The 25476-nt window shown below is 37.0% G+C and overlaps 1 protein-coding gene across 3 annotated transcripts in view; it reads right to left on the bottom strand.

Annotated features, from left to right (window-relative positions):
- Positions 1 to 898: 898 nt before the first annotated feature.
- WDR37 (WD repeat domain 37) overlaps positions 899 to 25476 on the bottom strand; it is a 46552-nt gene continuing 21974 nt past the window's right edge. For all 3 annotated transcript variants that reach the window (XM_063324447.1, XM_063324448.1, XM_063324449.1), the window contains 8 exons: positions 24971 to 25042; positions 22818 to 22862; positions 21441 to 21517; positions 19835 to 20072; positions 19175 to 19316; positions 5946 to 6080; positions 5434 to 5548; positions 899 to 4093 (listed from right to left, as the gene is read on the bottom strand). In XM_063324447.1, coding sequence (XP_063180517.1) covers positions 3962 to 4093; positions 5434 to 5548; positions 5946 to 6080; positions 19175 to 19316; positions 19835 to 20072; positions 21441 to 21517; positions 22818 to 22862; positions 24971 to 25042 — 956 coding nt within the window. In that variant the 3' untranslated portion in view covers positions 899 to 3961. The remainder of the gene's footprint in view (positions 4094 to 5433; positions 5549 to 5945; positions 6081 to 19174; positions 19317 to 19834; positions 20073 to 21440; positions 21518 to 22817; positions 22863 to 24970; positions 25043 to 25476) is intronic.

Raw genomic sequence — 25476 nt, 5'->3', positions numbered from 1 at the left:
AGCCCTGACTTGATTTAAATTCCTTGATTAAAATCAGCTAAATCAGGGTTTGGCATTCAATCTCAATCCAGACCCCACCTCAGTTGTGCCACATTGTAACTTTGCTTTTTTATTTCTGGTTGATATCACCAGCAACACCGATTAATAATAGTTTTCCAGAGCATCAGCTCTTGAGGATTCAAAATGTGACAAGAAGGGATCCTAACGCACACTGAAGGAAAACACGGTATGCATAAAGCGATATTCCACACCCAGGTGCGGGCGAGGCAGCACTCGCCAAGACATCCCAAACCCAGGGGCATGGCTTACTACCACACCGAGTTTTGGGGGATTTATTTTAACATTGCAAAGCTTTATGTTTGGGATAATATGGGTACAACAAGCAAACAACCTTTATTTTAACCCATCGAAAAACTGACGGTAGGGTTCTCCCATCAGGGAAGTTTTGCACCAATGTCACTGTATTCTAAACATATTAAAACCGGTTTAGATTTTATTTAAAATAACAATTTATAGAGCACTGTGAAAAGTCGCACGGAGACTTCTGCATAACCTATATTAAAAAAAGAACCAAACAAAACATAATTACAAAATTTTTCATGCAAATCTGGAGAAGACAGTATAAATGCAGGTCTGAGCATCTTTTCAGTCTACATACTATACCGGCAGCATGACTGATTGCGCTACCAAAGTCCTACCCAAGGGACAGGCTGTAAGGGACAGACTTGGCCTTCTTCCAGAAGAACTGTGCCCAGCAATGCCGTGGAAACGAACTCTTTGAGTAGAAAAGAGTGGAAAGTGGAGAGGAAGATCCTTTGACTACTAACAAAGCGAAATACAAAGATTAATAGCAACCTTGATGCAACACAGAAGAACAGCAACTTGAAAAAAGAAAAAAAATTGTTGAATGTTTTAATGCATTTTGAATTGTAATGAAGAAAAACATTTTACATCTAGAAACAAATTAGCAGAATAATAAAAAGTGGTTCCACATAACTTATAAATTCTTTTTTCCAAAAAGTGGTTTTCACAGATTTAGGCAACAAAGATGTTTCATTACAGATCTTTCTGATTGCAAAGTATACACAAACTTTGTGAAAACTGATGTGCATCGCATGAGAGAAAGACATAAAAGCTTGATTTTGCCCAGTGACGAGTTTTCTGTGAAATTCTGCACAATACTGAAATTGTAACTGCAACTTTCCTCCATTTTATGAAATGCTGGACATTGTTCAGTGCTGAAAAAACACTCTTCAGAACATTCAAAGCCATGAAATGTTTTCTACATATTTAGTCACTACCACGGCTCTTGTGTGATTTGCTTCAAGGGGAACGTCAGCCTCGGCTTAACCTTCAGTACAGTATAGAAAATTAAGATAAGTGATAGTTAAGTGTTTAGCTGATTAAGTATTAGCCTGCTCACAAGAACGTGGTTCTAGCACCTTGTTTGGTTGATTTTTTTTTTTTCCAAAGTTAAAGTGTGTAATCATCCTGTTCCTGGTGCCAGAGGATTGTCCCCTCTGGTGATATAAAAAGTTTGCAGCAATGATGATTAAACTGCATAGAGTCTAGTGGTCCTGCATTACATATGTGTTAGAGAAGCTTAAACAGACAATTTAGTTTAGCAGGACCAAAACCAGTGACCCTCTCCCCCGCCTCAGGTAATAAAAGGACAATCATTGCTCTAGGTACTACATGCAGGCCATGCTGGAGAAACAGCTTCTACTGGCTGGAGACATTTTTTCTCTTTTTTAAACAGCATCAACCTAGGTAAAGTCCTCCCTGCTATCAACTAAAAGAAAACGTTGAGTCTTTTTTTCTTAAAGAATAAAACCTGCAACCCAACAACAAATGGCTTTACCCAAGAGCTAAAAACCCAGACAAAAAGAAAAGTTAAAACAAACTTTGACACCATCCTTTAACCCTTGTTACCAGAAGACTTAAAACTCTGCAGCTGCTTTCTCCACCCTCACTAGTTTTGGTATTTTTAGGTTACTTCAGTACAATTCTGTATATTTCTTATATTAAAAAAAAAAAAAGGAAAAAAGTGACAACCAGAAAAAAACCCAAGGTATCAATCTGCTATGATGACCTGTACGATAAAGATACTAACATACATTCTCCATTAAATACCTTCAGCTTCCTCAATGTGATACTTCAAACCCATTTCTAGGACCCCAGTTTCCCTATAAATTACTCAATGAAGCATTCACCATCCCATCCCATTGCACTCCAATGCGTTTATGTGTTAGTTAACAGGAGAACCAGTTAACACATCTGCCTTGATGTCATTATGAACAATGCTGTACAGGACATGAGCACAGCTATAGTTGCACAAAATCACAATAATGAGATTAAAAGTTCGTAATACTTATCTTATGCCAACCCACCATAAACTCCACGATTCCCGTTGTAGGAGTGCACCCTTGGCATCCCCTCACCCTTCATCTGATACTGTGATATGTCAGACAGTTAGGGGCAGTTATCTCCCTTCAGCTAAAAAGAAGTGTCTGTCTGAAGCAGCCTTTTCGTTCTTTTAAAGATGTCAGCTGCCACCTGCATTCATTTATGTCATCAGCAGCTGTGGTGTAACACCCCACCGCCAGTGCACAACAGGCTAAGCACAGTGAGGAGCAAAACCAGAGTAAGATCATTTGGGAGAAAGAAGGGAGACCTATGTTAATTACCCGCTTCTGGAACAAAACAGAGACTGCAGCAGTCCTTGCCATGGCTGAGAAGAGAAAGGTGACAGATGATGTTTACTTATTGTATTGCTCCATTAGCTTTAAGTGTTAATTATCTTAAGGATCACATTTAGTATGATTGTCTTTCCTCTCATGTCAGAGATAGTACTTCAGCCAGAGACCAAAAGTGCTTTTTTCTAGGCTACAGAGAGATTCAATGCATCTTGACCAACATTCATTTTTGAGGTAGTACTCATTTAACTTTGTATTGCTGGCTCAAAATAAAAATATGGGAAGTGAACACAATTAAAAGTATGCTCACTGTAGGTATATTAAAAAAAAAAAAAAAAAGACAAAAACAACCACCCCCAAAACCACTATTTCCTTTCTGGGCAGATGACCAAAAAGAAGCAATCCTTCTTACAAAGGTCAGCTCACATTCACTGGTAAAGTCAAACTTTCATAAATGGTTTATAACAATAGCTATAAACTAAAGTGCTTCAAAATTTGCTTGACTAGATTTCAGTGATTAGAATCACAATATTCTGGATTTTTGCTAGTATGAAATGCCATGAAATTTTAGAATTACTTTATATAAGGGCAGAATGAATATTTTTCTTTTTCAAAACAACAAGTACAAAAAGCATTCCGAATGAACCTGACAGTCTACACTTACTACAACTTGCTTGCATTTTCCTTCTCAAATCTACTATTCCTCCAGTAACCGGAATAAAAATGGAGTTGAAGTTGCACTATACTGCAGCACTAAAAAAAGTATTCCAAATCAGATGCAAACAGGAAAATGTTTACAATCATACAGCTAGTGAAATTCACACTTCACTTCAAAGTTTTAGCCCTGCAGATTCTTTTGAACACAAGGCAGATATGTAGAGTCATGGAAAAACGTAACAGACTGCTATACACTCTCTACATTAATTACGTAAGTTTCACATTTATGTCACAAATGTAATGCCCTACTGTGTATCTATTAAATGCTAAATAACTTATGAACATTTATGTGCTCTATGCAACAGTGAACATATTGACCAGTGGATGCCAAAATATAAAAGTTCATACACAAGACAAACTAATTTTAAAAAAATCACATTTTCTGTACAATCCATGCAAACTGTGCACAATGTGGTAACAAGAACAACATTTGCTAAAGTCTCCACTTAAGGAAGAGCTTTTACAGCGAGAGCAGACCAGTATTCAGAAAAGTCTGCAAAAGTGTAGAAGTCCATGGCAACATAAAACGCAAAAATTCTTCCAGCATTTCATTTTTCTTGTAACAAAGCAGGGATGTTGATGTTCCAGCCGATAGCCTGACGATCAAATCCACATGTGAAGAGGTTACATATGGGATGGTCCTCACTCCACGCTGTGCAGCAAACCATCCTTCTGTGGCCCTGTGACAGTTCAGGAGACAGCAGTTATTACTTACGAGATGTTTTGAAAGCTTCCATGTCAACAAGTTAGCATGACTCAAAATGCAAACTTGCTAATGCTCACGCTTTTTTTTTACAAATGGTACTTGAGAATCCTAAAGGTAATCGCTACTTTCACCTGCAAGGTAAAAATCTTCATAACGATGAGACTCCTTAATGCCAGCACCGGGTCCGTAACGACAGAAGCATAGAAACAAGTGCATCAAAACTTTTACGTTTTCCACGGTAGGTTTGCCATCTAATTACATTTTATTTATAAAAGCAACCTTAAAATATGGAACTACTTTGGCAGCTACTTTGTTACAAAGCACAACATTAAGTGTCCATCACGTTCATAATTCAGAAAGGATAATACTACAGCATGAGGAATGTCATGCTGAGGGAAAGCAATGACTTATCTATTGTTCAAATCCAATAGTGCCAAAAATGCCCCAAGGAGGATTCTGAGCAACTTTTAAGTTAAAAAAAAAAAGTTGCCATGATTTCAGTAGTGTCAGCCTGAATGGAAATATTAAAGAAAAAAAAAAAGAAAAATCAAGACTAAACAATAGACTAAAAAAACCCCTGAACTAGAAAAGAAACTAAAAAACACTAAGTCAGTCTTAAAACTCCTTCCTAAATTCTGTCAAGAGCTGCTGCACCCAAAAATGCCCATTGAAGTGGCATAATCCAATCAGCTTCACTTAGTCTGATCTGCTCCATTAGCGATGCTTGCCGTGCCAAATAGCACCACAAATGCACAACGCTTGATGGCTGCCTAAGGATGGTTTACTACTTGGTACCGAATATCAAGAATTTATGTGCATAATGCAGGGAAGAAGAAAAAAAAGTTATCACCAAGTCATACAAGGTGAGCTCACAAAACTGACCCCCACTTTTTTTCTTTTATGTTTCTTTATGTAACAAATTAAACACTACGTAATTGAAAAAAAATTAAACCTTTTAGTGAGTCACTTCTCTGACACAATTCACATCAAGACATTCAAACCCATTTTAAATGCTCTTACACATTTTTTCCATTTCATAGAGAAGGCAGACATTAATTTCACTTTAGTAAGGAGAAAAATTATGATGAAATCCAGTCGAAACATCGTTTCCAATTCCAATAAAAAAAATTTGAAATACGTTACTTATTTGCATGTTCGTCATTTTCAATAACATTTTCAGTAACAACAGCATATTTGTTTAGACAATTATCTTTCAGCATTTGTCCATCTTTGAAACTAGACAGACCAAATCCTAGTTTTAACCTGGTATGAAAGAAGAGCAGACATACTTTAAGGCCATAAACATTCAGTTACCTGTCTATTACTGCGCGGGAGGCGTGCCAATCGCACTCCTGACATGTCAAATAACCTAACCTGTCGGTTGTCATGCGGAAGGGCGATGATTCTTTGGCCAACACACACGTTAATCCTGCACAGAAGAGACAGAAGTAGGTTATGTACAAAACAGTGAGGCTGGCAAACAGAAATTGACAGTACAAGTTTAAACTCAGGAAAAGTGATACAGCTGAGTTTTTCCTGATTAGAATTCACAAGTGAAAAAAGAAAACAAAAGTATTAAACCATTAAGGTGTTTTCTATTGTACTAGATGCTCAAACAGCCTTAACATTTGCTTCCCATAAAAAAAAAAAACCTCAGAAAAGCCATACAATGTATTTACTGAGAATTAATGTTGACTGTATCTGCATTTTATAAAACCACTTCAGATCTTTTTCAGAATCTCATAAATCTCAATTTTAATTTTAGTGACTAAAAGTAAACGTATATTCAGTGAATTAAAAAAATAACAACTCGGAGATCTGCTTACCTGTTAACTGCAGAATCTGTACGGATGGTTGCAATAGGAGACCTCATGTTTTTCAAATCCCAAACTTTTACAGTACGGTCATCACTACCAGAAACCACATTGTCTCCCACAGTGAAAACTGCAGATGTCACAGTGCTAAACAATCAGGAGTAAAAAGAAAGATGTCAAGCTCTAAAGTTCTTTATTAAACTAGCATCTGATTTAAAGCTCTATTTTCTGTTCCTGTGTTTCCTTTAAAATATGTAACTTGCCTTTTCTTTTTTTTTTTCTTCCTTTTTTTTTTTTTTAACCAAAGCAGCCTGAAAGATTAAGACTCCAAGTGGGTGTTTTAGAATAAAAAAATATTCTTAGAAGAAGCTGTGTCACTTCAGGTATACAGGGCTTGACCGACGCAAGTGCTAAGAAAAGAAGCCAAACAGTGGACAGTCACTCTGGAGGCATCTGTCATATTCCACTGGTCCTAACATCAGCTAAACATGTCCAGTCTTGAAACCTTAATTCACTTTTGAAGTTCCGTATTAATGTCCAGTAGGCTTATCAGACAACCAAAACTGAATCAGCAGCATACAGTACAATTCTTCCTCTCAAGTGTTTTGAGACAAGTAGTCAAGTTCTTTTAATTTTCATCCAAGACCTCTGTAGAACTACCTCAGGCATTCGTCGTTCACAGCACAGACACTGAGGAGATCCAAAATACCTGATGTGAGATGTAGCTGAAGCTATTTTGTACCCACACCTACACATGCTGTAATACACACACAGAGCTTCCGGTATAACTCCACTAGCAATAGCTACAGCAATCTAATAATTTCTAATTGTGACTCCTATTCCTATTTTACAAGTAGGTGAAGTCTGAGAGTCACATAAAAAAAATGGCAAGCAGTAGTAATAAAAAGTATGGCCAGAGAGTTCTTCAAATTTTACCCATTATGTCTATAAATGCACATGGGCAGCCAGAGAAAGTCTCCCAAGAACATTTCCAGCAATTGGAAGTGCAACATATTACTGTCAGAAGATACCATATACAGAATTTTATTTTAGAATTTTATTATCTTTGTATTTTATGCTTTCAGAGAACAGTATACTGCTGAGGTCAAATGACTAGTTACGATGATGAGGTAATTTTTTTAAAAATCTGTTGCCTAGTATTTTATATTAACCAATTAAATTTTTTGTACTACTATTTTCATTTTAGAACTGCATGAATTCTCAATTCAAAACCAGTTACTTTCTGACCACACAATGTACTAACAAAGTATTTTTGTCTCTCCCTAAAATCGTTAGGGAAGGCTTCTCAACGCTGTTTCTACAGATTTGATTTAATGACCTATCTTGTAACTTGGGTCACGCACATCGATTTCTTAGAATTTAGAAATTTTAATTTATGTTGTCAGTTGTTACTGTCACTTTGGTTGTTCTGCAGAAATTTGAATTCATGTCCTATCCAAGCTGCTGATTAAGATTAGCACTAGCCAGGTCACAATGGACCAGTTTATGCAAGCCTCTTAATTTAAATTGACACCAAATTAAGGTTTAATTAGGATGAAGGCCCACTTTATTCATGATACCAAGTTTCCTAATGCATTATTAGAGTGCAGCTAAGCTACCAGGGAGATGACTACAATAAGAACCAAGAGGTCTTCACCTAATCTTCTGGACTTTATGAACCAAAAGTCAAAAAGTTAAAACATACATGAAGGCCACAACCGATGAGGTCTCTTTCATCAGGCCCCTTCGCATTTGGGAAGAAAACTCATTCACGTCGTCAAATTACTGCAGAATAGGGTTGGTATGTTTTTAGTACAGAACTTGTCTTCCACCTGCCTGACCTCCATTAAACTTACCAACACCTGCAATTCTCTCCTCACTAGCTCTTTATACAAGCTGCAAATACCCCTGTAAACACTGCAAAATACTCCATACTGCTGTGACACATCTGAAAAAAAGCGTTGTTTACAGTTTTAAAATTCTCTGTTAAATCTCCATACTTTGCACATATGTTGGGAGACTTCCTTATACACAACAGTATAAGGAATTTGTCATAGAAAAGCTCCAGGTGAGTGAATGCAGAACGTTTTAGTATTCCACTGCCAACACACAGATCTGATCTCTTTTCCCATCATACATTTTATTCCAATTACAGTTGGAATATGTTGTGAAACTGTCTTAAAATAACCCCCCAATTTTGTATGCTTTTTTTCCACAACTTTAAACGCTTTACAGATTCTTTGCTCTCATATTGGTTCTCCTTTATCACTTATCACTGTCAAGCATAGTTGTTTCTTTGACTACATAAAGTTCTCTCATTCTTAGATTTATCACCTTTCAAATGAAAACTTTTGAAACTATCGCCATGCAAACAGAATGCCAACTCTAGGTTAGCTCAACTATTTCCACTCCTGTAAAAACAAGAAGACTCTCAAAGAAAACAAAATTCTTTTCTATAGTGCTTTCGGTTTAACTGTTTGTTCAGATGTTACTGGGTACACTAAGACAAAGTTTTTACAACAAAAATGCAATGAAGTCCTGCTGTAGGTCCCTTTGGCGACTGGGCAAGTGATAGAAAGGCAAAGGGAAGGCTGATGAGCCATTTTCAGTGACATCTTTAAAGGTGTTTCATAGTCTTAGTCCTCTGCCTACCCTCCCAATAGCTCATCCCTGTAAGACACTGCAAGGATATGCACTAATTGCAAGCACACATAACTACAAAACCAGCATTCTTCATAAGCAGCTTTGAATTCCTTTGAATAAAGGCTAGATATAAAAGCACTTCTTACTGCACCCACTGTTTATGATCAAGAATTTTGGTCACAGTTTCAAAGCAAACAGTATATGGATGTACTGCATAATAGTCATAGACATTATGCTTTAAAAAAATGAAATATTACTCTTCTAGGGGAACCTACAGGTACACTCGATTCAATTCTCAAAGATATCTCATTGCGAAAATAATACTGCAAGCCTAGAAGTTTTAAGTAACTTAGTATCAAGTGTAGAAAGGCCAAAAGAAGTATCATTCTCACAAACTTGACAACTCTGGGGAGGGCCATCAGAACTTGATTGTCATGTCAGTAAAGACAGTTTTGGTTTTTTTAAGTGGAAGGTATTGAGTTGATACTTAAAAACCACATACATTTAAATTCAAGAACATGCACAACAGCACTGACTTAAGAAAAACACAAGCAAGTGCTGCGCTCATTGGTTTTCTTATACACTACAGAGCATGCTTACTCTCCTCTGCTATTCTAATCTGGAACATCTCTTACAGTGAGACAGATGCACCTCTTTTTTTTTTTTTTTTAAAGACAAAATAGCAACAAGAAGAAAGACCACTGCCTACTTATAAACTAAAACAGGATTTCAGTCCAACCAAGGAGGGAAGGTGAGAAGAAAGGAAAGCAAAGGGAAGCAAAGTCTTGGGGGGAAGAAAGAAGTTGGCAGAGCAGCCAATATACAAATAGTCTTTCAAAAGTTTGCCTCCCTAACCCACATCACAAAAATTCTTTAGAAGACTTGTTTCTGCATTTTCATGGGGCTATTTTTACTTTCTGTTTATACTAGTCCTCAGTTTGTTCTAACCCAGCAAAACCTGTGTTTAACATCCTCTGGGCTAAATTAATAAAAAGCGTCAACAAAAGATCATCAGATCCCGTGTTAATGGAATGCTAGAAGACATTAGGTTTTTAATAACTCAAAAAGATGACAGGTATTGTAGGACATTAAAAAAAAAAACTGGCAAAGAGGAAGCAGTCTCATGACACTTCAAACCGTGGGTCCCACCGGGAGTTTGGTGCGCTACAACTATTCTCCAGCAAAGCTTCAGCCTCCGCCAAACCCCAGCAAAACTCATTTATCTTGTCGTAGGGAGCAGCCGAGCGTGTACTTCCAGCTGACAGCGTGGCACTTCCTCACCACACACCGCTGCCTGGCCTCCAACATCCCGCTCCCTCCGTGGGTCTCAATCAACAGAAATTCTGTAGCGCTAGCACTCCTCATTAGGCTGAACAGATGTCTCCCCAGTCACACTGAGACACAAAACTGTTTTGCATAACAATCTGCTGAAATTTCACACGTAGGGGAGTGAAAAAAAAAAAAAAGAAAAAAAAAAGGAAAGATGTTGAAAAAGTTGGACCATGAAATGCTGATGCAGAAGCCTTACTGGCAACACACCAAAACAAGAAGTTAACACTGCTCTTTCCATTTTGGTTTGCAGCTTATACTGGGATTTATCATGGAACACTTGGAGACAACATGTTTTTGAAAAGGCATCTACTCGTAAGCATTAATCTGTGTGTGGGACAAAGTTCTGGAGAAAATGGACTACACCAGAGCTTTCAGATAAATTTGTTCTACGTACACCAAACTGTAGTTAAACAGCAAAATTTGAGGGCTCAAATATGCCTCTCACTTTAAGCAGTAAAATTCATGAACAAAACCTAAAGGAAGCTGCATTTGGGACAGTACTTCTTGCACAAGTTTCCTTTCTTTTAGGGGAACGAAGCGTAACCCCACACAGAGCACTCTGCAGCCTGTCAGGACGCCAGGACCTGGGTTTAAAACCTCTGGATCCGGACAACAGTTTGCCCATTTTAAATGGCGACAGCTCTGGCCCTGGGAGTACCAGGTAAGGAGCACACTAACACCTCCACGTCTGATTGTGCATTCAGGTTTTAGAAGTGCTGAAGGTTGATCCCATGAAGAGTTACACATACAATTCACAACGTCTGTTTGAGGATTTATCTCCAAATATCAGCAGAACTTCTTCCTCCAAATTGAGGAACAGTAAAAACAAACCATGAAGGAATTAACACAAAATGGGGAGAGGAGGGAATTCAGAGGTAACTGTTAGCACTGAAGAGTCATTTTTTTTAGTGTTTAAGTCAACAATGTCTATTCCAGATATACGTGTTTCGTGACATTTAGAGAAAATTGCCAGTATCTCCTTTTCTGACTGTCTTAAAATAATGAAATTATACAGGATTGAAAACAATCACTAGCTTTTATGAGAATTACTCAATGGCAAGTTAGTAAATTAGTTAAGGTGCAGACATCTTTAAAGTCAATTCCATTACATTTATGATGGGATTAAAAAAGGTCCATTTATCCCTGCAGTATTGCTGCATATGTTATGTGAGCTTTACAATGACACCACGTTATAAAACGTTATGCTCTACTCAATAGGATACAAAGAAACGGCCTTCGGCTATCCTCTTTTGTGGGTCATTTGGAAAAAAATCATAGCACTTTTTAGTGCGTGCATTCAAGAATGGAATTAAGATTCTCTCCACCTACTGCAGGGAAGCTTAAAGCACTCATAAACAACTGGACACAGATTTATTGCCCACATCTTTAAAGTGACTGTCAAAACCCTAATGGCCAACATTAAGTACAGCTAAACCTCTATGTTACAAACCTCATTCCCCAAAATAAAACACCTAAAGGATTATTTTTTTTCTTCCACCTACAGGGCTTTTAGTTTTAAGCACTTACTCCTATAGCCTAAGGAGTAGTTTATTTTTTTTTTCTTTGTTAATTAGGAAGTACTTTTTACCATAAGGAAGTTTACCATTGACAACAGAAAAGGTTCAAGAGCATAAAGGAAACAAAACTGTCAAAGAATATTATCTTTCAAATTGCTTTTTCATCATTTCGATAACTCCATGACAGTATTGTAACTTCCTTTACTTGCCAAACTATTCAAATACTGACATAAAACTAACGGTTATGGAATTAATCACTTTCCAGAACGTCAAAAGAATGGTTGCAACATGCCTCTCTCCATTGCGAAGTGTACAGTATTGGTTCTATAGTAGAGAACTTAGTAAGATGAGCTATTTAGAACTCCCAGGAATATTTCCTATAGCAAAGTCTCCTTGCAACTGATTTTCACTATAATATCTAAGAACTTTCCTTTACAGGAAGCTTCATGGAGTTTTGATTATTCTCTTAAAACAAGTATGGCAAAAAAACATTTCAGAACAGAGTAAGTCTAGCTGTCCTCACAAAAAAAAAAGATCTGTCGTAGTTACAGGATCTCCCTAATATCAATTCTGTAACATCAGATTTTCATGCCTTCCCTCCTAGTTTAATGATAGCTTTTCTCTGTAAACATTTTAAGTTGAATGGTAGTTATTGTGGCTTGCAAACCCAGCCACGGTACATTTATATGCACATGGTAGCAATAGCCTAATAAAATCTTAATTCTTTTCTGTTTTCTTTGGAGTCATTCTTGACACATGAAAATAAGAGATGCATGCATCTACTGAAAACAAAACACCCATCGAAAACATCCAAAGAATAATAAACTTATGACCATACCACCATGAACCAACCTAAGATTCTACCAAACGGCAAACAAATATTTGTCAAAACTGGTACAAAGAGGGCCATAAGACAACCTACTTGTGGAGCTTAATAGCCAGTAACATCTTCACCTGTTAGCTTTTTATCCACTGTCACTGCAATAAACCTTACAGAAAATGGTATGCCCAGATCTATTAAAAAAAAGGAATGAATGCATATTCTTCAAGTTTATATGCGTAGATATATATATATAGGTATATAAACAAAAATAAAAGAATGCTTACCAGAAAGGATAAAACATCATAGCATTTGTTTTTCTTGGTCCTTATTAGGACAAGAATTAACAACTTCAAGTTGCCTTAACAACTTCACAATTGTAAAGAACACTTCTGTATAAAAAATTGGGTCGCAGAAAAGTTAGAATAGAAAATGGGGTATTCAAGCTGTGCAAGAGAGCAAATATGGGTAACTTGGAGGAGCTGAAGGCATATGAAACATCCTGGCCCCACTCTGTCCTGAAACAGATTCACAAAGAAGCTAACAACATGGGAAGGTAGACAAATTCAAAGCCAGGTGCTTCAGCTATCAGCTAATGAGACTGCTAACAACTCTAAGAACCCTACTGAAATCCTAACACGCACCATTACATGTATGTAATAAATGTAAACCCAAAAATTTTTGTATGTGTATGTTTAGAGGCACGAAATTAAAAAAGCTAACCCTAGAGCCTTAAGTCCAGGTGATAATCTTCATGTAAAGAATATGCACATGCAAATGTGGGATCAAAGCAGTGTTTGAAAGGCAAGTTTGAAGGCTTTTTCAATGAAATGCAAGGGAAAATAATAAAAAACCCCAACCCTACAGCAGACAGAACAAGGTAGGAATACTAAAAGTAATATCAGAATCATCTAGTTAATCAGTAAGGCTTGGGGAAAAACCAGAATGTTTCATCAGAAGAATTTTGCATTTCTTACAGAAGCTAGATTGAGAGATTCACACGTGGTGAATGCCTAAGGCATTCTTTGATTAGAAACAACAGAAAAATAATAGACAAAGCATCACTAATGGAATTAATAGCTGAAATAAGAATAGGACTATTCTGAAAAGAAGATGCTTTAAACTGGTTGACCACCACTGACAGCATCCAACTGGTGACATTTTGCTTGGCACAAAAGACTCCCTTTTCCTAGCACAGCTTCTAGTCAGAGATGCAAAACTTGTATTTTTAGAACTGCATCTAGATATGCTTTAGCTTCAGCAGGAAAACATGGCTGAATCAGAATACCTCACAACTACCTCATAATATTAGAGATATCTAGAATAAGACTACTTCCCAACAGGGATGGCTAATGACATTGCTGCCTGAAGAGCAGGCATTTTCCCCCGTGCCATCACGTGGTCTTTCAAGAACAAGACAGACACATAGTGGGGTATGAGGACTAAATCTTACAGGATAAAGAATCTGGGAAAACCAGCTGACCTTGGCAAACTTGAGTGTCCACGAAACTAAAGCAGTTATTAGCCTCTTGATACAGAATGCCATTTTGACATTAATTCCCAATTCAATGTCAGATTCAGCCCAGCATACTAATCGGCTGCTGCTTAAGTATTTTTAAATTTTTTTAATTCCTATTTTCCATCAGGCATAGGAGTATGAAGATGAAGAGTTGAAGAAGCAAGACATATTTGCAGTTCTTTAGTTTCAAAGTTCTATTCCAGCTCCATTCAGAGACATACCAACAGCAAACGAAGAACCTTCCTTTCTGATCTCCTATAGCCACGCAACAAGAGTGAAAGGAGAAAGCATATGCTGTATTCTGAAAGTGTTGTAAGTCACTTTGTTCATCTCTTCATCAGAAATAACATAAGATACACTTTCAGCAATTTTCTGAGCTTGCCCAGAAAGCAACACAAAGATATAGATTCAACAGCTAACACACATTCATGTTTGATGCACTGGCTCAGTCTAGCTACAAAGATTAGTAAGTTTAAGAAGTCATAAACAAACTTTGCAATTTTTCTAGCTAAGTCAAATGTACCTGCTCAAATTTTTCTCTTTTTTTGAAGACAAAAATGCGTTTAGTCACCATGACAAGTTGGTGCATAACTATAAACCGAACAACCAATAAGCATTAACAAAGGATATTCACTTAAGGATTGCAACCCAAAGCTGCTCCTGAAAACAACATTTTACTCTTCGAAGGATGATATTTGCAAGCCCAGGTGTGGAAGTTCTGCACATTTTTATTCAAGCATTTCAAGAAATATGTGCCCAACCACTGTGTACCTTTGACTGGCTCTAAACAAAACAAAACACTTTAGTATCTAGCAACTAACTCTTGAGTTGCCCTTAAGCATCAACATACTACAAATACATACCGAAAGCAGCTTATGGTTTAAAAGATGTACACGAACACACTAGCTAATAAGCATTCTGTTGCCAACAGGGTATTCAATTATTTCCAGTGTTACCAAATTGTCAGAACTAACGCATAAAATCTGTAAAGTACTTGACTGGACCTCTACAGACTAAGATTTTTTTTTTAAGCTACAAATGCTAAAGATGTCCAATACAAACACTGTAGAAGGCTCTGCACATCAAGAAAGAGCTCAGCACACGCAGAGTACCTGAAGAGACATGAAATCTCATCAAGTACATATGCAAGAGAATGTCAGCGCCAGAGCTGTTCAACTAGGTCACCAGGTTGGCAAAAGAATGGCCTTCAGAGCCCTGGACAAGATGGCTGTGCAGGGGTTGGCAAACAAAAGCAGGAGCGAAGCTGGAATGAAAATTGCCACGTAGATGTTCAAAGCGTTTTGCTCTTCAGAGCACCACCTTAGTTCAACTTGAAGAGTTCTAATCAATAACCTCTAAATGCAATAATTTCTCAACAGGAGAACAGCTAGTGCTATACATTATCAAACGTATTTTAAAGCAGTATCTGCTGGAAAAAAGGTGTCGGAATTTGAGTCCCCAATATAATTTTTGGAGGCTTTCACTCAGGAAGTCAATTTAATTAACATGCAACAAGTAAGTGTCTGGATGATAATATGAATGTAACCTTTTCCCAAGGCTCTGTTAAACGCCTCACAGAGGGATGTGACTAACAGCATTAGTAATATAAAATCCTACTGGTGTGTGCACAGGATCGGACAATAACAAAGTTTTACATTTAAGCAAAAATCAGTCTTATTTCCACACCATTTCTTTATTTTTTAATCAGTAGAGAATAAGTAGTGAGACGAACTGGGGGTATGGTAAACCTAAAAGAAAATGTGACAAGATATTTTTATCACTATGCGAGCAGAGCACAGGCACCTAAGTCACAACACTGAAGTGAAACAGCCATTTATAAGAAACATGTGAACAAGCAATGTTTACAGATTTGGAAGCTTCCCGAGGAAGATGCAACTTCGAAAAAGACCTGAATGTACTTTGCAGACTCAGACAAACGCAGGCTTGAAGTGCAGCAGTACTAACAATGCACTAAACCTGGTCTTTGGATACATAAATGTCAAAATATATTGCAAAACACCCTCTGAGGCAAAATAGGTAACTTATAAAAAAAAACATAGTAATTTGCAGAGAAAAAAAATAGGAAACTTCTATCATCACCTAAGTATCTATTAATATAGGAAACAAAGCTCTTCAAGATAAAATCCAGCAGCTAGAAATGAAGCTATTCAAGGGAGGCACAAAAAGTTTAACAGGGAGGTTAACTACACACTGAGCAACATACAGGATTTACCAAGGGCTAAGCTGAAATCTTTATCATTGGAACAACCTAATATACAGTTGGCAATTCTTCTAAAATTACCTCCTAATTCAAAACAGGCATCAATGCATGAAGCTTGAGACAGATATGCTGATCACAGCAGATTCCTTCTGGCCTTACTGGAGGATAATTTATTTTCTTGGACTGTCACAGTAGTAGACAATAAGAAGTATTCTACTTTTAATAAAGCGAGCCACCATATGCTCAGAACACCAAAATAATAGGTGATTTCTTAGTCTACCTACTTGAAATACAAATAAACTCTCATAGCTGGTACATATACACCTGTTTTGACAGAACATCACTTTATGGTACAAGGCAATGCACAGCAACTGCTTTCCATTTTCAGATGTCAATTAATTTTATAAAATCATACTCTGCATATAACAGGATACCTTAGCCTCACAATCCATCAGCATCATTCTGTTACATTTTTTACAGGATAATGTGCCATTTTGACTAAATCTTAAATCTAACTCACTAAGGCTACTGAAAAGGAAGTTGAAATTACACTACCCATGAATGCCTTCAGTACACAAGCAGACAAAAAGTGTAACATTGCAGTGAACAAAAAAACCTGCATTTCCGAGTAGGTTTAAAGCCTCAATCCCCTCTCTCACATTCCCAAAACAGAAAACTGCTCTTGGTGGCAGGAATCCCACGTCAGATGCAAAGCTTCAAGAAGCAGAGGCCGTCTGCTCCACTCCCCCTCTAGGGTCGGGCCCCACAGAGCCCCCAGCCCCTCTCTGTGCGTGGGACCACTGGCGTGACGCTCTGCGGGAAGGCTGCATCACTCCGGCCGGGAGCCTTCGTCAGCACTGACCCCGCTCTTCAGGGTCCGGTTTAGTTCTGTTGTGCAAAGCACTCAGCCCCAAGAGGAGCTTTACAGCATTTGAGACAGAAGGGAGAGCTGGGCAGAGTCAAACGGGGTGTGAGGGACCAAAAACTTCAACTCTGAGCCATGCATCTCTGGGATTCGGTGATGGTTTGGATCCCTTGTGAGGAGTACCAGGATGGAATAAGATTTTGGGGGCTACAACACAATAAACTGTGTGTTGGCCTCATGATTGAGATGTTTGGCATCTAATTATATCAGTTTAACGCATTAGGAGTCGATCTGGTGAAATACACAGGGGAAAAAAAAAAAAGCTGCTCTATGAGCTCTAGACAGCTATTCATCAGGTACTACTACTTAGCAATAGGTTGTTAAAACTTATGGCTGAGGACTTTAAATTATCAGCACTAATAACTGTAACATCCAATTTACAGAACCAATTCCAAGAGCCTGTCAAAATATTAAAAACTTGGCAAATTAGTCATACAGATATTCAGGAAAGCCAAAAAAAGTCTTCTGTATTTGTATTTTCCAGTCAACAGATAAACCAGTTTCTTCTATGCTGCTTAATGTGAGAAGATTGTTACATGTTGATTCGAGAGTAGTAGTTTAAAAATATTTTGCTAATAGGCAGTACAATAGTGGACCAAAGAATAAAATCCCTCAAAGTATGTCTTGACTGCAAAATACCAAGCTCCTGTCTTCCCCTCTGACTTCATTCCTCATAAAATACTTGTTTTCCGTAACAGAATCACCTCTTCAACAAAACAGAGAGCTGAACAACCTTAGCCATTGAACAGTAAAGTGAGTTTTGAGATTCTTAGAAGTTAGAGTGTATTTGATGAAAAAGCCTTTGTCAACACTAAAAACTCATACATTCAAAGAACAAAATGGAGATAGACAATACAAGACACAAACACAAATATGAAGACAATTAAAAGCTGGAATAAAAGTGACCTAAGAGGTTGCTCAAGGTCTATTCCATTCATAAAAAAATAAACTTCCTGATAGTTTATAGGTCTCAGTGATAAAGGCCAAAATACCAACTAACAGCTTTTACAGTATGCACCATCACCCCACATCAACATCATTTGGTCAGCACACATATGGAAAAACACTAATGTCAATCACGGTCCTTTCTCTGAAAAAATGTCCTGGGACAAAGCAATTAATTAGCTCAGAAAAAAATGCAAGCACCAGTGGACACAAAGACTTCCAACTTTTACAAGTCATTCTAAAAAAAGCAACAGAAGAGTACAAAAATTATGGCATGAAACAATTCCAGGATGCAGGCCATAAAACTAAGCTTACTCTTCTATCAGCAGAAGATGGCTACTTATATGGGATGATTGTCGTTCACCAAATAATTTATCAAGCTGAGGAGTCTGGGGCAGGGTGGGGCTTGAAAGGTTTTACTTTATATATAGGTTAGCCAACAGATGGAAAAATGAGAAAGTGGATACTGAAACTCAGTTTTAATGCAATAGATATTTATGGGTTTTGTTTTGAGCTAGGATTAACAATCATCTTTTATTCTGAAGAAGGGAGGTGAAATTTGTTTCTGAAACAGTCAAGTTCAAACATTCCAAAATCTTTAAAAAAAGATTCACTTCCTTGGATAAAGTATTTCCAAGTTACTCCTGCATTTCCCATGTATCAAAGCTCTGATTAACAGAAAGGTAAGTCAACACTATAACACAGATTCATGACTACGTTTGCCCATATTCAACAGTAGCCACTATAAAAACGTAAAGCCTAAATCGGTAACTAAAAATGTCACACCAAAACCACTGTTTTGACAGAACATGGTAATCAGTGTCCTTACTTTAATTTCTTATTTTACGTACAAATTAGAAGCTTTAGAAGTAAAAATTAATCCTGCCTTTCCCCCGTCCGCAACTGGTTCCAAAGAAGTAACCTTTATTTCACACACAGTATCATGACAAGCAGAGGTATTCTGCTTCGATCAGAAGCTTGATCGACTTCATTACAGCAATACCCCTAAACTACGGGCATAACCAATGCCAAAACCAACCTTATACCTTCAATTACCTTTAACTGTAAGAACTTTTACCTACACTTACTATATAAGCAATATTACACCAAGAGCCCTGGCTGCTGTTTTGGAAATTAAGTACTGCTGTGTTACATTTGAAGGAGGACAGTTAGGGGTTTCTGTGAAAATCAGCCTCATAAAACAGGGGAATGAACTTAGTACCTCAAAAAGAGCACAGGAACAGTTTTGTTCAGATTAGCAACTGGATACATTTATACTTTTGGAACTTGTAAAAACCTGTGAAGGAACTGTCACTTACTCTGTGTGGCCCTGAAAGACATTCACAGAATGGATAGAAGGATCTCTGAAATCCCACAGACGGAAGGTTGTATCGCGTGATGATGTCACCACAAGACGTTGGGTGGGATGTGTACAACAATGTGTTAGCTCTTGGTCATGCCCTACAATCACAGATGAGAACATGTAAGGTAATGAAAATAAGACTTTTCATTTCCACATACGCTTGGAATGAAATGCTGATGACTTATTTTTCCCCAAACAGCAAAAGAAGAATAATCATTCTGAACTCTAATGTTACTACTGCTGTTAAAGTTTAGAACTATATTTAAAAGCAAAAAGAACCAAACTTCATACCAATATTAAGTAGCAAATTGCTACTTAATATGCCATAAACAGAACAAAAACACTTTGCAAGAAATAAAATTTGGCTACAATCAGTTTAAAAACAACTACTTCATAGGATACATCACAAGCTTAGAAGAACACAAATTCACGCTCAGAGGATTAATAAGGTTGGAATTTTAGAAACCATTACAATATTGAGCAGCAGCTCAAGTTTTGTACACACTCACACCATAGTCCAGAGAAACAACTTGCTTTCCCCTATGTGTTGATATCTACAAATAATCCCACATATAAAAATACACACTAATTTATCTTTTTGTGAGTGAACAGATACCTGTAAGGGAATGGACAAGTTCGGAAGTCTCTACATCATACAGATTTGCTGTCCTATCCCACGATGCTGTCACAGCTTGCTTCCCCCCAACAAGCCAGTCGGCTGCTATGACCACTCCTTGATGGCTTTTGAGTGAAGTTAATGGGGCTCTGACAGTGGGACAGTCACTAGAACCATCTCCATCCCCATCAGGTTCATCTTTATCTGAGAACTCAACTTCATCTTCTCCAGACATTTGCTGTAGAATGCAAGCAAAAAACCCAAATTCAGAATAAACAGGAAGGAACGTCTCTAAAGTTACATTTCACAGTGTAAATGCTTCCCAATCCCCTTAATGTAAATGTGAGTGGGTAACTTAAGTCTGCAGAATCTAGCCTATTCAGGTATTCACTATCAAAAATTTAGCTGATGAAATAATACCAGTGAGTTCAATGCGGTTTTAATAACTACTTCATTTAAAAAAGTCCCTTCTGAACTGTTTAGCTCGGAGTATCTGTCCCCTTTACTACCTGGTAAGTCTTTTCATATTCCCCTTACTGTATTATCCTCGAGTTTCGTTGCAGCACATTTACCAAGGGACTTTTTTCCTTTCAGTTTTTAAGGATAGGAAGCATCTAACAGGACACTGACTGTCTTAATCTTTGGGAAGACAATCATTTACAGCCGTATTTTTACCCATTAGAATCAAAATCACGACACCAATATTTGTCTGCTGGTCAATACATAGTCATCATGCACTGCTGATGTAAAACTGGATGCAAAATAAATTATTTTGCGATACCATGAAGCATCAATCTCTGAATCCTATTTCACTTATGCAAGACATGCTTTTCTTTCCTGATATTTGAATGTGAAAGAGATGACATTTGTACTGTTCTTTAAAAAAGGAAATGCCAAATCAAATAAACTGAATCAAACATTTTCCATTCAGAAATCTATCTCACGTTATACAGCCATCTCTTGCCCCTACTCAGCTTACTGAGAAGCTCATGCTGGAAACTACGTTTGTCTTCACAATTTAGTAAGGGTGCTTTTAAGTGAAATACAGCATTTAACAGTCTACAGTAAATACCGACTAAATAAAAGCCTAGGGACAACATCATCAGATAGTGTGATGAGTGCTGGCAAGGGTCGATTAGAAATCGACAAAGATACAATAAAATAAGTGCCAAAAATACAAGTCTTTGCCATCAGTTTTCAATTCGTAGCAACCATAGCTAACACAGGTGCCTCAGTAAGTTAAGCTGCAAGAATTTAACTCGTTTAAACAGAACTTCATTATTACTTATGATTTGAATTATTACAAAACATTTTACTCAACAGTTCGTTTACTTCCATGTTTATTACCTTGAATAAGAAGTCAATTACCATACTTGCAGCTGCATATTCTGTTCTGCACCACAGATCTTTGAAAACACGAAGTGAGTCCTTTTTGAAAGGCTGAACTATATCTGTTAAACTAAAATCTTAAAATCCCACCTTTTGCAATCTGAAATCATGTAATTTTTTTAATTATGTATAAATTTAACATTCAGCCTTATCATAAAACCTGTATCCAATGAAATTGCTGTGCAATTAGTTTAGTTGCAGTAAGTTGATTACTTACATTGCAGTCTGCAGTTGGCTGAGGTGTAGGCAACTGTACTATGTATCTCCAGATGTGAGCTGTCTGGTCTCCAGATGCTGCACAGGGGGAAGAGGGGTAAAAAAAAAAAATATATATATTAAATAAAAGCATTTCCGTGAACAATAAAAACAAGCTTTAACATTACATTTGGCAACAGTATGACTTGCATCTTTTTCTAAGAGATACCATTATGACCTTTTTGGTAAGGGAGTCTCAACATCAATGGTTACTTTCCTGGCTTTAAAACTGATAACAACATAACTCGTTATGCAAAATTAATCATTCCTACAGTGAAAACATCCACTTAAACACTACCTATCAGAACATGAATATCACTGCTGTTCTAATATGTAACATTTGAAGAAGGCATTTAACACATTAACAGGTGCCATCCTTCATTTGCTGTTTCTCAAATACTGGGATTGTTCTTCATTCAATGACGTCTTTCCATTAAACATTTTTTTGTGTGGTTTTAATGAGAAGACCAAAAAGAGCAAGTGTGAAGCTATTATGCTCCTGCCTTAAACAAATCAGCTTAACTAGCACCAGTTTACAGCTCAGGAGGTACCATCTGATTTTAGACTTCATTTGCTTTTGAAATAGACTTATCTATTACCCACTAAGGAGAAACTCAAGCCTCTCCTTGTTATGGACAGAACAAACATGCTCTAATACCTACGGGTACAGTGCTGAGAGCTCTAGATTGAGAAGAAAAACAGTCTGTTGTGAGTACGGATAGATCTGGCAAGTTCAATGTACATGAAAGCACTCGGAAAAATCTCTCATAGAACAGACTAAGTAAGAAGGCTAGAAGAAAGGTCAACCTTGTATTATTTCTGGTGTCAGTATTCTGGATCAGGGAGGAAGATTTTTTGATTTTAATCAGTGCTAAATCAATCAAGTAACACTAGAGAACAGGTCCCCTGAAAACTTTCAGTGGAAATACCTTGTAGAACTACCTCTCAGAAAAATAACAGAACAAAAATCTACCTATGGGCAGCTTTTGTTCAGTTGTTTTGGTTTCTGTAAGTCAGAGAAGGGTCCTGCCATAACATCCAGTAGCTCCTTCAGTACTCTAGTGAATCCCATCAGGCCCATGGACTTGTGAACATTCTGCTGATGTATGACTCTAAGTGTCTGGCTTGGAGCAGGTAAGCAGAAATTACAATGACATGAAAACACAGATGGAAAGATCTAGCTCTAATTTGTTATGCCTTAAAATACAAAAATAATTCAATCAACAGGGATACTGACAAAGCAGGAGGGAGACACACTACAAGCAAAAAGAAGCTAGCAAATTACGCTTATTTTTCCATCATGATTAACATACTCAGCATATGAAAAAACTTTACATACCTGTAAGAGCCACTTGCTCAGTTGGGTGAAACTTTATGGAATTTACTGTGGGAAACAAAGCAAAGTTTTACGCTAGTAGACTAGAAGAATTATTTCATAATGTTTTATCATTAAAAGCACTGGAAAATCAGAAGTCCAGTTTTAAGTAATTTTTTTGTAGTATAGTAATCTCTTGGGTAAGATAAAGTAGAAGGGAATTTTATTTGAGTACATAAACCTATGTGGTATCAAGGAAAGCAACTATAGTTGATTATAGACAATACACACTTTCTAGCAAGTTATTTCCTGAATCTAGTACAAGTGTTTCACATTATAGAGGATAAACAAACTACATTCAAAGAATCACACGTAAGCTGACAGGAGATAATGCTCTGGACTTCCATAAAGAGAATTTAAGTATTCATAACTACTCCTAACATAATGAAAACTTACTATACATGACCATCAACTTTCTGATTTTTACTTAAGATTGCAAGAACAAATGCCTAAAAACCTAATGCAAATAATACAAATTACATTTCAGTCCTGCAATCATATGTAATCAAAACATGATTGTTTTAAACTAGACCTGAAAGGATTCTATCAGCCTACAACACTGCTCTTAATTTTTTATTTCAATGCATAAGATTCAATTACTTTTCATTACTAAGCACTTTCATTTGCATAATCCATAAGCTTCTCTTCAACAGCTCTTCAAGAAAGAACTTAGAAATCAAGTAAAATAGATGCTTATGTTGTCAGGAGAGAGTGCTGTAATGAGTTTAAGAAGATACTCCTTAAATTGTTCACACCGAATTAACTCAACAGTGCACCAACTGCTGGCACCCAACACCTTTGCTCCATTTCAAATCAAGCATCAAACGTAAACAAGTAAAGAAGTTTTACTAAATGAAAGAGGCATTATTTTTAATATCAAGTATATAATTTTATAAGTTATAGTATATATGTATATATTTTATTTAGTTTACACACAACTGTTTAAATACAGGTTAGAGCTTTTATTATTTTCATGGTTATCCAAATAGCAATTTAAAAAAAACAAACTATCAGCATGAAAATGCAAGCGACTGGAGTTTTTAAATGTGACGTTGTGGAGGCTAAAGGTACCCTCTCCATGCAGCAAGCAACCTGATATCTCTGAACTAATGAAAGTGTTACCTGTTGTTTCTATGCATCTATCTATTAGTATCTTTGTGCTGTAGGAGCTAGAAATCATATATCAGGAGGAAAAAGTAGAACTTATGGTTGAAGCAGCTGACCACTCTCTGGAAAACTTAATTCTTTTTGTATCTTTGCCACAAAGTTCACGTGATGTGCTAGCCGAGTTATTTAACCAAACATACCAGGTCAATAATTGTGTTCCTTATTTTCTGGGTGCACGACTCTACGCTCCAGGAAACGATCACTCAAAGTGCTCAACTCTCAACAGCAAGTTAAAGGTATGGAAAACCTTTTCACCGTTGGACTGTAAAACCTGGTATTGTAACCCGTTATGAGACAGAAGGGGGCTAATCAGGTGCTTGTCAAATTGGACACCAAAAATTAACATCAAAAGCACGCACTGCACTGCACCTCTCCACCCAAGAACGGGTTTAAAAAACAGTTTCTGAAATATTCATACTGGTATAGAGGGAAGACAAATGCCTATATTGAATTAACTGTCTTCAAAACAAGATTTTCTATGATTCTATGATTTTAATACTGCGCAAAAAATTATATATGGGATCATGTTTTAAACAAAGAAGTGAAAATAGACGTGCAGCCAGCATCTGTATTTTGTATCTCAAATATAACACAGATCCTGCAAAACAGCTAATTTCTGCTTATATAAGCTTCTCTTGTTCTGCATACGCATGAGACCTCAATCAGTTCTGACATTTAACTTCGAAGTATCATAACTGTGCCTGTAAATTTCTTTATATGGACTTGTTTATTCATTTAGCATTTACAGAACTGCCTTAATACGCCTCTCCAAGAAAGAATCACGTTACAAAACATTCTCTGTATGAAGATTAGTGGAACTTCCCAATTGACTTGTTAATGGTGTTGGCAAACCTGCAACTGAAACCGCAATAAACATTTCTGTAGTTGTCCAAAACACATTTCACCCTCCCACACTGTTTCCAGTTTTCACAACATGCCCTTAATCTTACCTGATCCAACATGCCCTACATACTTGGTAAGGCATTTCCCTGTTTCTATGCTCCACAGCAAAGCAGTGTGATCTACAAAGATTAAAAAGTAGCTGTAAATACTGTCACAAATGTATGTTTTTCACTTTTAACCGATTCAACAAACAAGTTATCGTCAAATGTAGAGCATACCATATGAAATAGATTTCAAATGTAGAACAGACCAAATCCTCTTGATTATCACCTTATATATAAAATACAAAAGCTTCCTATCATTATAACTTTATACACATCTCCTAAAAAAAGTAAAGGTGCTGTCCCCATTGGATTAATTTGCAGTATGTATTGAAAGGCAAATTCTACTTCTGATATTTTTCCTAACTTGGTTATATACTTATGTATAATGCTCCAACCGTGCATGATGAGACTCAAAAAGAAGACAGAAAGAATTCAGTGGTGAAAGAGTCCGGCAGTCACTACAAACAAGAGTTCTATGCACAAACTATTTACTTCCTGCACAGAAGTCC

The sequence above is a fragment of the Chroicocephalus ridibundus genome, chromosome 2 (assembly GCF_963924245.1).
Source record: "Chroicocephalus ridibundus chromosome 2, bChrRid1.1, whole genome shotgun sequence".
In the NCBI taxonomy this organism is placed as follows: domain Eukaryota; kingdom Metazoa; phylum Chordata; class Aves; order Charadriiformes; family Laridae; genus Chroicocephalus; species Chroicocephalus ridibundus.
This window is presented reverse-complemented; position numbering and strand designations above follow the sequence as displayed.